Below are 13100 nucleotides of genomic sequence, written 5' to 3' on the forward strand. Positions count from 1 at the left end.
CTGCAAAGATAGGAACAGAGCTGTTAATACCATCCTCTATATCATTGATAAATAAATTAAACAGCGGGCCCAGTACTGAACCTTGGGGTACACTACTAATTACCGGGGACCAATCAGAGTATGAATCATTGACCACCACTCTCTGGGTACGATCCATGAGCCAGTGTTCAATCCAGTTACAAACTAAAGTTTCCAAACCCAAAGACCTTAACTTACCTGTCAGCCATTCCTCTGTCAAGGCTTCTACTCACCTCTTCATAAAAGCAAATTAGATTGGTTTGACAACTTCTATCCTTAGTAAACCCATGCTGGCTATCACTTATAATACAATTATCCCCTATGTATTCCTGTATGTAATCCCTTATAAGTCCTTCAAACAATTTACCCACAATGCACGTTAAACTATAGTTTCCTGGGGAAGACCTAGAGCCCTTTTTGAAGATTGGCACCACATTCGCCATGCGCCAGTCCCTTGGCACAATACCAGACACCAGAGAATCTCTAAATATCATGAACAGGGGTACAGATATTACTGAACTTACCTCTCTAAGAACTCTTGGGTGTAGTCCATCCGGTCCTGGGGATTTGCTTACATTTATATCACTTAACTTACTTTGTACCATCTCTACATTAAGCCAGTTCAGTACATTACATGATGTGTTACCAGCACTGACCTGGCCAATGTCAGCTCCTCCTTTTTCCATAGTGTATATAGAACTAAAGAACCCATTCAGTAGCTCCGCCTTCTCTTGATCGCCTGTGACAACCTCCCCATTATCATTATTAAGGGGTCCTACATGCTCTGTCCTTGTTTTTATTTGCATTTATATATCTAAAAAAATATTTAGGATTAGTTTTGCTTTCTTTGGCCACCTGTCTCTCATTTTGAATTTTTGCTGTTTTTTTCACATTTTTACACATTTTATTAAGCTCCTTGTACTGTTTAAATGTTATCGCTGACCCATCAGATTTGTATTTTTTGAAGGCAATTTTTTTGTTGTTTATTGCTCTTTTAACATCATGTGTCAGCCATGTAGGATTTAGTTTTAATCGTTTATATTTGTTCCCCTTTGGTATATATTTAGCTGTATAGTTATTTAGAGTTGATTTAAAGATGTCCCATTTACCTTCTGTATCAGTATTTGACAACACCTCCCCCCAGTCTATGTCCTGTAGTGCAGCCCTCAGCCCAGGGAAATTTGCCTTTTTAAAGTTATATGTTTTTGCCTTCCCCGCCTGTCTTTGTTTTCTACATTTTAAGTCAAAAGTAACTATATTGTGGTCGCTATTACCAAGGTTTTCCCGCACAGTTACATTACCAACCAGCTCTGCGTTGTTGGAAATGATCAGATCCAACAAGGCATCACTTCTTGTTGGGTCCTCCACAAACTGGCCCATAAAATTATCCTGCAATAAATTTAGGAATTGTCGCCCCTTTGTAGTTTTAGCCAACCCCGGACCCCAATCTATATCTGGATAGTTAAAATCTCCCATTATTACCACTGTACCTGCCCGGGCGGCCCTCTCTATTTGTTTATGAAGCCGAACTTCTATCTCTTCAGTGATATTAGGGGGTCTGTAGATTACACCAAATATTATTTTTTTCAGTATTTCCCTCCTTTTGTAATTCTACCCACAATGATTCCACATCCTCAGAATCATCACACACTATGGCATCGTTCACACTGACTTTCATACCACTTCTTACATACAGACAGACTCCACCACCTTTTCTGTTCATTCTATCCTTGCGAAACAATGTAAACCCCTGCAGATTGACAGCCCAGTCATGCGAGGAGTCCAGCCATGTCTCAGTGACCCCAACTATATCAATATGTTCCTCCAGTATCAAGGCCTCAAGCTCCCCCATTTTATTTGCTAGGCTTCTGGCATTTGTGAACATACACTTTACATTTCCATCCTTTATGTTATTGGGGTTAATGGGATTCAAGGGTGTAAGTTTTATTTTCCTATGAAGCTTATTCCTATTAACTATTCTAACCCCTCCCTCCGCTCCACCCCCAGGTAGATTTATAATTCCCACCTCTCTATCTACACTATCTTCCCCCTCTTTGCTGTAGGTTCCCTCCCCCCAAGTCCCTAGTTTAAACACTCCTCCACCCTTCTAGCCATCTTCTCCCCAAGCAAAGCTGCACCCTCCCCATTGAGGTGCAGCCCGTCCCTACGGTAGAGCCGGTAACCGACAGCGAAGTCAGCCCAGTTCTCCATGAACCCAAACCCTTCCTTCCTACACCAGCTTCTGAGCCACTTGTTTACCTCCCTGATCTCCTGCTGCCTCTCTGGTGCGGCTCGTGGTACTGGTAGTATTTCAGAAAAGACTACCTTGGAGGTCCTTGCCTTAAGCTTGCGGCCTAAGTCCCTGAAATCATTTTTAAGGACACTCCACCTACCTCTTACTTTGTCATTGGTGCCAATATGTACCATGACTGCTGGGTCCTCTCCAGCCCCGCCCAACAACCTGTCAACCCGATCCGCGATGTGCCGAACTCGTGCGCCAGGCAGACAACACACTGTTCGGCGATCCCGGTCTTTGTGACAGATTGCCCTGTCTGTCCCCCTAATAATTGAGTCCCCCACCACTAGTACCTGTCTGGCCTGCCCTGTACTCCTCCCTCCCTCCTTACTGGAGCAGACACCCCCCTGGCGGTCAGAGGCGGTATCCTGCTGCAGTTCTGCTAGCTCTGTAATGGCATCCCCCTCCTCTGCCAAGCGGGCAAACTTGTTGGGGTGTGCCAGTTCAGGACTAGCCTCCCTGGCACTTTTTCCCCTACCCCTCTTTCTAACTGTAACCCAGCTAACTGCCTGACTGTCCTGCAACTCCGTCCCACTGTCCTCCCCCACCTCTACTCCCGAGAGTGCCTGCTCAGTGAGCAGGAGACTCCTCTCCATGTTGTTAATGCTTCTCATTGTTGCCAGTCGCCCCTCTAGATGCAGGATCTGGGCTTCCAAACGGACAACTAGCACACATCTCGCACAACAATATGCACCCTCAAACTGCTGTTCAGGATGTACATTGGACTGCATTTTCCAACATGCAGGCCATCTAGTTATGGGGATTTCACAAATGTATAGGAAAAAACAGACAGTCAAAATTACACTTAAAATTTTTTGTAGACCTTGTGGGTTCAAAAATTAAAACTCACAGCGATCTCAACCTCCTGCTTTCAAACTCCAGTTTTTGAAACTTCTCTTTCACGCCCCCTCTTACACAGCAACACTCAGAAAGAGCAATGTTTTTCTTTTGATAACCTTCCTTTTACACACAGCTGACTGGAAACAATCAACATCTTTTACTATACTGCATAAGACTTCAATCTTAAAGTAGTTTTATAATCCTTTCTATTGATAACTCCTTATGGGGCAAGGTTTTCTTCAAGTTGGCGTAGCCATCAGTTTGTAACATTTGTAAGCACTTTCCGTTTACCTGCTGGCTAATGTGCAGTTTTAGGGCCCTTACAGACTGAGTAAATTCTGCTCTTTACATTTCCAAGAGAAATTCCACTTGCAGCAGTCGTCGATGTTTTCAATGGGATTTTGCTGCTCTGCGCTCGTTTCTAAAGCTCTGTAGGGGAACTTCAGACACAGATCCAGATTCGGTTGAAGCTTTGTGAAATAATCCCGGATTCTGCATCATTTTGATTGATGGTATTCCATCACGGAATTTGCTCAGTGTAATGTAACCTTCATTTGTAGAAGGGATGTTTCATGAAGCAAGTATGTTGAGGTAGTAAATATTTAGTCACATCTGTTACAGGGGTCCCTCAACATACGATGGTAATCCGTTCCAAATGGACCATCGTTTGTTGAAACCATCGTATGTTGAGGGATCCGTGCAATGGAAAGTATAGGACGGTGGTCTACAACCTGCGGACCTCCAGATGTTGCAAAACTACAACACCCAGCATGCCCGGACAGCCAATGGCTGTCCGGGCATGCTGGGAGTTGTAGTTTTGCAACATCTGGAGGTCCGCAGGTTGAAGAGCACTGGTAGAGGAAGTTGTACTCACCTGTCCCTGCTGCTCCAGACCGTCACCGCTGCCCAGGATGTCGCCGGGGTGTCCCCGATGCTCCGGCAAGGCCTCTGCTTCCCCGGCATCCTCGCTCTCCATCGCCGTCACTACGCATGCCACTCCTATTGGATGACGGGACGGCGTGCGCAGCGACGTGATGACGACGATGGAGAGCGCTGACGATGCAGGGGATCCCGAAGAGGACGCGCCGGAGCCCCGGGGACAGGTAAGTGATCGTCAGCGGACCACACGGGGCACCGTAAACGGCTATCCGGTGGCAGCTGAAGCAGTCTGCGCTGCCGGATAGCCGTTTATGCGATGGCCCCGACTTACAAAAGCATCGTATGTTGATGCTGCCTTCAACATGCGATTGCCTCTGAGAGGCCATCGTATGTTGAAATGATTGTATGTCGGGGCCATCGTAGGTCGGGGGGGTCACTGTATTTCCAATGCATTTATCATTTATATCTTTCAGGTTCTGTATAGCTAGGTAAGTAGTCAACTCTGCTTTTGCGGTATAAAGTCCAAGTCTCTTTACATTGACAAAGCCTTTACAATTCTGTTCTTTGTTCTTACAGATTAGATTTAAAGGTCTTTTCTAGGTGCAGTTCAGCATCATCTTTCATGTCCTCTGGATCTTTTCTGGTTAATAACTTATCCAAGTAAAGAAAAGTTTTCTTCTATTAAAAAAAATTCTAATGACCTGGAGATGAGTGTTTTGTCTTCTGTTCAATCCTTTTCTACATGAAAATGTATTAGCGGTCAGCTGGTCCCTGTGGATTGCCTTCTCTTACCCACAACCAGCAGCGCTTTAGAGAGGGTTGTAACTCACCAGATAATTTGTTTTTCTCTATCGGCTCCATTGGAGAACACAGACCGTGGGTGTATGCTGCTGTCTCTAGGAGGTGTGACACTATAGCAACAAAAACAGTTGGCTCCTCCCAGCAGGATATCCCCGCCTTCAGGCTCTGAGCTAATCAGTTTAAGCTTAGTGTGTGAGGAGGTGGACATGGTCTGGACTGCTCCAGACCAGGTCTTCTCTTTTTTTGTTTTCCTATTTAGGGACGTGTTAGTTTTTTTTAATTCCTTTTCTTTTCTGTTTTCAGGTGGGGACTCAGGGACTGCGGTTCCCCGTTTCCCCATTGCGAGTGAGGGACTGCGGTTCCCCGTTTCCCCATTGCGTAACTTCCCTACGGCTGGAGATATTTTGATAATACTTGGTCACATGGTACTTATATGTCAAATAAAAATATAATAATAGTTAACTTAACCCCTAACCTACTCTCTTATGTGAAGGACTGGATTTTTGTTTCAAGTTCCCTGCAAGTATATAGGACTTCTGGTACCTTACTCCACAACCTCCGCTCTGCAGCTCCTGGTGAATGTGTCAGTCCACACACCCCATCTCACAAATACACGCCCACCCCTTTAAGCAACCCCCCCCCAAATTTTATTTTCAGCTACAATGGGGGAGATTTATCAAAACCTGTCCAGAGGAAAAGTTGCCCATAGCAACCAATCGGTTTGCTTCTTTCATTTTTAACAAGGCCTCGGGGAAATGAAAGTTTCTATGGGCAACTTTTCCTCTGCACTGGTTTTGATAAATCTCCCCCAATATCTTTATCACAACGCAGCCCCCACCTGAGGACGGGATATGAGGAGGGGATATGGGGATAGGATGCTTTTCCTCCCCCACAAGGATGAGGTAGGAAAAACCGTGCAGTGCCGGGTACTCCTGCTAGTGTGTGTGTGTGTACACATATATATATAATTTATAGCAAATAACGCCTAGTCCAACAAAGCCACGCCCCCTTCTATTTTCAGCTTATAATATCTTCATCACAAATCAGTCCCAAATGAGGTCAAGATAGGAGGTTGGCATATGAGGACGGGATATGATGATATGACCGGCGTTGCCCGTTTTTTTCCTTCCTAATCCTTGTTGGGGAGGAAAATCAACAAAGGAGGAAGCTTTTGACTTCATATCTCGTCCTCATATATTGTTGTCATATCCCGTCGAGACGGGAGCTCTGATTGGTTAATAGCTATTCACCAATCAGAGCTCCTCCGGCGGGCAGCACAGTGTAGCGGCATGTGCTGCCGGCTTTTTCAGCTAATAAATGCGTATCGCAGCGGGACTCCGTCCATGATGGGAGTTATAGTCCAGGGGCTGAGGTGCAGATCACAGTGGGTCATTCTCCAGAGACCTGCTGCGATCCGCATTTATTAACTGTAAAAGCCGGCGTAACATGTGGCTCCACCACTCATAATTCATAATCCCCGGGAGACAGGAGCTCTGATTGGTGAATAGCTTTTCACCAATCAGAGCTCCCATCTCCCGGGCGGGGATTATTAAATGTGATTCAGTATACAGGAGCCGGCGGGCAGCGCAGTGTAGTCGCATGTTCCGCCGGCTTGGACAGTTAATAAATGTGGATCGCAGCGGGTCTCTGGAGAATGAACAGGTGCGATCTGCACCTCAGCCCCTGGACTACAACTCCCATCATGGGCAGAGTCTGTCCATGATGGGAGTAGTAGTCCTAATTGTCTCAAAATAGTTAATATAATTCTCAGATGCTTTAGAACACTTTGGCACGTGTCCTCCGAGGTGGTGTATATTTGCACAAGAAAAGTGCATTTGCGAATTTTTTTGCGTTTAAAAAAAAAAAAACGCAGTTAATAAATTCGATTCTACAGTAGAAAATGCTCTATGTTAAACTTAACCGTAGACATGGCATCAGATTTTGCGAAAAAAAAACTTGTTTTTGTGTTAAAAAATAGACAAAAAAAAAAGCTCTATATACAATGACAAATTCCCCCCATTGAGTTATATATAATATATATATATAACTCAATGGGGGAGATTTATCAAAACCTGTCCAGAGGAAACGTTGCTGAGTTGCCCATAGCAACCAATCAGACCGCTTCTTTCATTTTTCAAACTGCCTCTGAAAAATGAAAGAAGCAATCTTATTGGTTGCTATTGGCAACTCAGCAAATTTCCCTCTGGACAGGTTAGAAATAAACATGAAACTTGGCACACATGTTACTTATATGTCAACAACAAACATAGGATAGGTGATTTAACCCTTACCCACCCCTATTTCCAAGAGTGATTTTATTTATTTATTTATTTATTTATTTATTTTAAGTCCAATACAAATCTATGGGAAATATATGTTATTGCATAACTTCCAAACGGCTGGAGATATTTCGATAATACTTGGTCACATGTTACTTATATGTCCACTAAAAATATAGGATAGTTAATTTAACCCTTATCTACACCCATTTGTGAGGGTTGGGGTTTTTGTTCAAATTCCCATACAAATCAATGGGAAATGTATGTTACAGCATAACTTCTGTACGGCTGGAGATATTTCAATAATACTTGGTCACATGTTATTTATATGTCAAATAATATATATGTATATATATATATATATATATATATATATATAATATATAATATATAATTTAACCCCTAACCTATCCCCATATGTGAAGGATGCAGGTATATAGGGCTTCTGGTCCCTTACTCCACAAGCTCCGCTCTGCATCTCCTGGTGAATGTGTCAGTCCGGCTGGCAAGCCACACCCATGCCATGCCCCATCTTACAAAGACACGCTCACCATTTAAGCCACACCTTTTATTTTCAGCTTACAATATCTTTACCACTACACAGCCCCACCTGAGGACGGGATATGAGGATGGGATTTGGGGTCGGGAAATGAGGGGATATGGGGACAGGATTTAAGGATGGGATATGAAGACAAAAGCTTCCTCCTCTGTTGCTTTTCCTCCCCCACAAGGATAAAGTAGGAAAATCTGGGCAGCGACAGGTACTCAGCTAGTATTAAAATAAACCATGTGTAAAGTGACACATTGACCCCTTAACGACCACGGATGTATATTTTCATCCTGTGGCCGGCTCCCGATCTGTGAAGCACGCTCAGAAGCTGAGCGCGCTTCGCATCTGCGGGGTCCCGGTTGCTATCAGCAACCAGGACCCGCGGCTGATGTCCGGTATTAACCCTTTAGACGCAGTGATCAAAGTTGATAAGTTGATCGCGGCGTCTAAAACTGGAGAATGCACTGTCGGTTAGCTCAGCGGAGCTGTTCGGGACCGCCCTCATACCGCCCCATTCATGGAAAAATAAAAAAGTTATAGGGGTCAGAAGATGACAATTTTAAACGTATGCATTTTCCTGCTTGTAGTTATGATTTTTTCAAGAAGTACGACAAAATCAAACCTATAAAAGTAGAGTATCGTTTTAATCTTATGGACCTACAGAATAAAGATAAGGTGTCATATTTACTGAAAATGTACTGTGTAGAAATGGAAGCCCCCAAAAGTTACATAATTTTTTTTCTTCAATTTTGGCACACAATTATTTTTTTTCTCGTTTCGCGGTAGATTTTTGGGTAAAATGACTGATGTCATTACAAAGTAGAATGGTGGTATGGATTTTTAGGTGGAAAATTGAAAGGGTTATTATTTTTAAAATGTAAGGAGGAAAAAACGAAAGTGCAAAAACTGAAAAACGCTTTGTCCTTAAGCGGTTAGTAACCTAAAGCAGAGTGTATGTGCCAACTTTATGGAAGTGTCGTTCATCTGCCATTCAGTTTAACCTGCACAGATGTTCAAGATGTTACCTGCAGATTATTATTTATCCCCAATCCACTGGTTTTATTGGGGGTCCAACTGCCTTAACCCCCAACAATCACAAGAGTGGACGTCAAATAACCCGAGTGACAAGTACTGACATAATACATTCATCCTCAGCTGGAGTAAGTTAAAACCTAGATGATTTTTCAAACAGACAAACTGTCCTTGTCCATAGCAACTAATAATAGTGCAGCTGTGATTTTGTACATGTAGTTTAAAAATGTAAATGATTGGTTGCTTTGGGCAACAAGGACAGTTTATTTGTTAGTTTTGAAGTATAAGGCCTAATATAATAGTGTTGTTCAAGGAAACTTGTCAACATGTTCATGTTGCCTGAACTATCGCCATCCACTGACAGCCTGAACTATCGCCATCCACTGACAGCCTGAACTATCGCCATCCACTGACAGCCTGAACTATCGCCATCCACTGACAGCCTGAACTATCGCCATCCACTGACAGCCTGAACTATCGTCATCCACTGACAGCCTGAACTATCGCCATCCACTGACAGCCTGAACTATCGCCATCCACTGACAGCCTGAACTATCGCCATCCACTGACAGCCTGAACTATCGCCATCCACTGACAGTCTGAACCTGCCCCGCCATCCGCTGACAGCCTGAACTATCGTCATCCACTGACAGCCTGAACTATCGTCATCCACTGACAGCCTGAACTATCACCATCCACTGACAGCCTGAACTATCGTCATCCACTGACAGCCTGAACTATCGTCATCCACTGACAGCCTGAACTATCGTCATCCACTGACAGCCTGAACTATCGTCATCCACTGACAGCCTGAACTATCGTCATCCACTGACAGCCTGAACTATCTTCATCCACTGACAGCCTGAACTATCGTCATCCACTGACAGCCTGAACTATCGTCATCCACTGACAGCCTGAACCTGCCCCGCCATCCACTGACAGCGTGAACCTGCCCCGCCATCCACTGACAGCGTGAACCTGCCCCGCCATCCACTGACAGCCTGAACCTGCCCCTGCCATCCACTGATGGCGTGAACCTGCCCCACCATCCACTGAGGGCATGAACCTGCCCCGCAATCCACTGACAGCGTGAACCTGCCCCACCATCCACTGACAGCGTGAACCTGCCCCACCATCCACTGACAGCGTGAACCTGCCCCACCATCCACTGACAGCGTGAACCTGCCCCACCATCCACTGACAGCGTGAACCTGCCCCGCCATCCACTGACAGCGTGAACCTGCCCCACCATCCATAGTTCCTGAAGCTTGATAACTGTTCTATAAACAATCATATTGCAGCAGGAATCACTTATGTGTATAAAAGGCAGAACACTGTTTACTAATTCATGAATTGTGCCCCTCCCCATGGCACCCTATGGGGTCACCTCCTCCTCATGCACCTGATGTTCTGTTGGTTCTGATATAGCAGTGTTTTCCCAACAGCGTGCCTCCAGATGTTCAAAACTACAACAATTGTAGTTTTGTAACAGTTGAAGAAACACTTGAAAAACACTTTGATATAGGGACACTATTGCTGACTCATAAGTGGACGCCACTGTTATGAGGGCACTATGGCAAGTTGTATGGGGGGGGGGGGGTCAGTGGCTGCACTATAGGCTCTGTTATGGGAGCACAATGTATTGGGGAGGGGGCGGTGACTGGCATGTGTGCCCCCTCTTGGCTCTATTATGGGGGCATTATGACTGGGTGAGACGGTGGCAGATGTGCATCCCTATAGGCTCTGTAATGGGAGAACTATGGCTAGGTGTATTGGGGGGAGGAGTGACTGGCATGTGTCCCTCTGTTGGCTCTGTTATGGTGGCACCATGACTGAGCTCTATTATAGGGGAGCTAAGACTGAGCTCTATTATGGGGTCGCTATGACTGAGCTATATTATAGGGGCGCTATGACTGAGCTATATTATAGGGGCACTATGACTGAGCTCTATTATGGGGGCGCTATGACTGAGCTAAATTATAGGGGCGCTAAGAATGAGCTCTATTATGGGGGCGCTATGACTGAACTCTATTATAGGGGAGCTATGACTGAGTTCTATTATGGGGGCACTATGATTGAGCTATATTATAGGGGCGATATGACTGAGCTCTATTATGGGGGCGCCATGACTGAGCTATATTACGGGGGTGATATGACTGAGCTCTATTATAGGGGCTCTATGACTGAGCTCTATTATAGGGACGCTATGACTGAGCTCTATTATGGGGGCGCTATGACTGAGCTAAATTATAGGGGCGCTAAGAATGAGCTCTATTATGGGGGCGCTATGACTGAACTCTATTATAGGGGAGCTATGACTGAGTTCTATTATGGGGGCACTATGATTGAGCTATATTATAGGGGCGATATGACTGAGCTCTATTATGGGGGCGCCATGACTGAGCTATATTACGGGGGTGATATGACTGAGCTCTATTATAGGGGCGCTATGACTGAGCTCTATTATGGGGGAACTATGACTGAGCTCTATTATGGGGGTGATATGACTGAACTATATTATGGGTGTGATATGACAGAGCTATATTATAGGGGCGCTATGATGACTGAGCTCTATTATGGGGGCGCTATGATGACTGAGCTCTATTATGGGGGCCCTATGACTGAGCTCTATTATGGGGGCGCTATGATGACTGAGCTCTATTATGGGGGCGCTATGACTGAGCTCTATTATGGGGGCGCTATGACTGAGCTCTATTATGGGGGCGCTATGACTGAGCTCTATTATGGGGCACTATGATGACTGATCTCTATTATGGGGGCGCTATGACTGAGCTCTATTATGGGGGTGATATGGCTGAGCTATATTATGGGGGTGATATGACAGCTATATTATAGGGGCACTATGATGACTGAGCTCTATTATGGGGGAACTATGACTGAGCTCTATTATGGGGGTGATATGGCTGAGCTATATTATGGGGGTGATATGACAGCTATATTATAGGGGTGCTATGATGACTGAGCTCTATTATGGGGGCGCTATGACTGAGCTCTATTATGGGGGCACTATGACTGAGCTCTATTATGGGGGCGCTATGACTGAGCTCTATTATGGGGGCGCTATGACTGAGCTCTATTATGGGGGCGCTATGACTGGGTGAAACAGTGGTAGATCTGTTGTGGGAGAACTATGGCTAGGTGTATTGTGGGGGGAGATGGCATATGGGCCCCCTGTTACCTATGTTAGGGGCACTATGACTGTACAGACAGTGCTGCTTATGTTGTGACCATCCTGTTATGGGGGCACTGTAGATGAATACTTTAGCACGCCCAACCCTAAGATCAGCAGCATTATACCCTGAGCTGGTGCAGCCATAACTCATGCCCCCCTGTCAGTGCCGGGCAGCACACTCCCAGCTCCCGGTGTGTGCCCTCCAGGCCCCGCACTTTGCCCCCTCTTCTCCGCTGCCGGGGGAGGGGCGGCCGGGGGAGGATTGTATATGAGGAGATGCTCTGTGCAGCCACTCAGCTCCGGGAGTAGGTGGGGGGACTGTGTGCACATGGCCGCCGCCCCCACACACCACGGCTGTAGCGTACAGGGCTTCACCTACCGAGGAGGAGGAGGGAATCCCCGGGACCAGCCGCCATGGCAGCCGCAGAGGAGGCCCCGCTGGTGAGCGCAGTCACCGTCTACTCCCTGGCAGCCTGCGCCGTCCAGCTGGCTCTGGGGTATGTGCTGGCACAGCGCCTGGGGAAGAGGTGCCCGGCCACTGACAGATGGGTGCTGGTCTGGCTCTTCTATGATGCTATTGTGCACTTCACTCTGGTGAGTAGTATACGTGTGTATAATAATATAGATGTACAATATAATGTATACTAATGAAATATATATATCATCTACAGTAATAATAAAGCACAGTATACTGTGTACTAATGTAATATATATATATAATCTATAGTAATAATAAAGCACAGTATACTGTGTACTAATGTAATATATATATATATAATCTATAGTAATAATAAAGCACAGTATACTGTGTACTAATGTAATATATATATAATCTATAGTAATAATAAAGCACAGTATACTGTGTACTAATGTAATATATATATAATCTATAGTAATAATAAAGCACAGTACACTGTGTACTAATGTAATATATATATATAATCTATAGTAATAATAAAGCACAGTATACTGTGTACTAATGTAATATATATATATATAATCTACAGTAATAATAAAGCACAGTATACTGTGTACTAATGTAATATATATATATATAATCTATAGTAATAATAAAGCACAGTATACTGTGTACTAATGTAATATATATATATATAATCTATAGTAATAATAAAGCACAGTATACTGTGTACTAATGTAATATATATATATAATCTACAGTAATAATAAAGCACAGTATACTGTGTACTAATG

At 44.6% G+C, this 13100-nt stretch overlaps 1 protein-coding gene across 1 annotated transcript in view; it reads left to right on the forward strand.

Moving 5' to 3' along the window:
• Positions 1-12075: 12075 nt before the first annotated feature.
• EBPL (EBP like) overlaps positions 12076-13100 on the forward strand; it is a 27402-nt gene continuing 26377 nt past the window's right edge. The window contains exon 1 of the mRNA XM_056562061.1: positions 12076-12482. Coding sequence (XP_056418036.1) covers positions 12303-12482 — 180 coding nt within the window. The 5' untranslated portion in view covers positions 12076-12302. The remainder of the gene's footprint in view (positions 12483-13100) is intronic.

This window comes from Hyla sarda, chromosome 2 (assembly GCF_029499605.1).
Source record: "Hyla sarda isolate aHylSar1 chromosome 2, aHylSar1.hap1, whole genome shotgun sequence".
NCBI classification, from domain to species: domain Eukaryota; kingdom Metazoa; phylum Chordata; class Amphibia; order Anura; family Hylidae; genus Hyla; species Hyla sarda.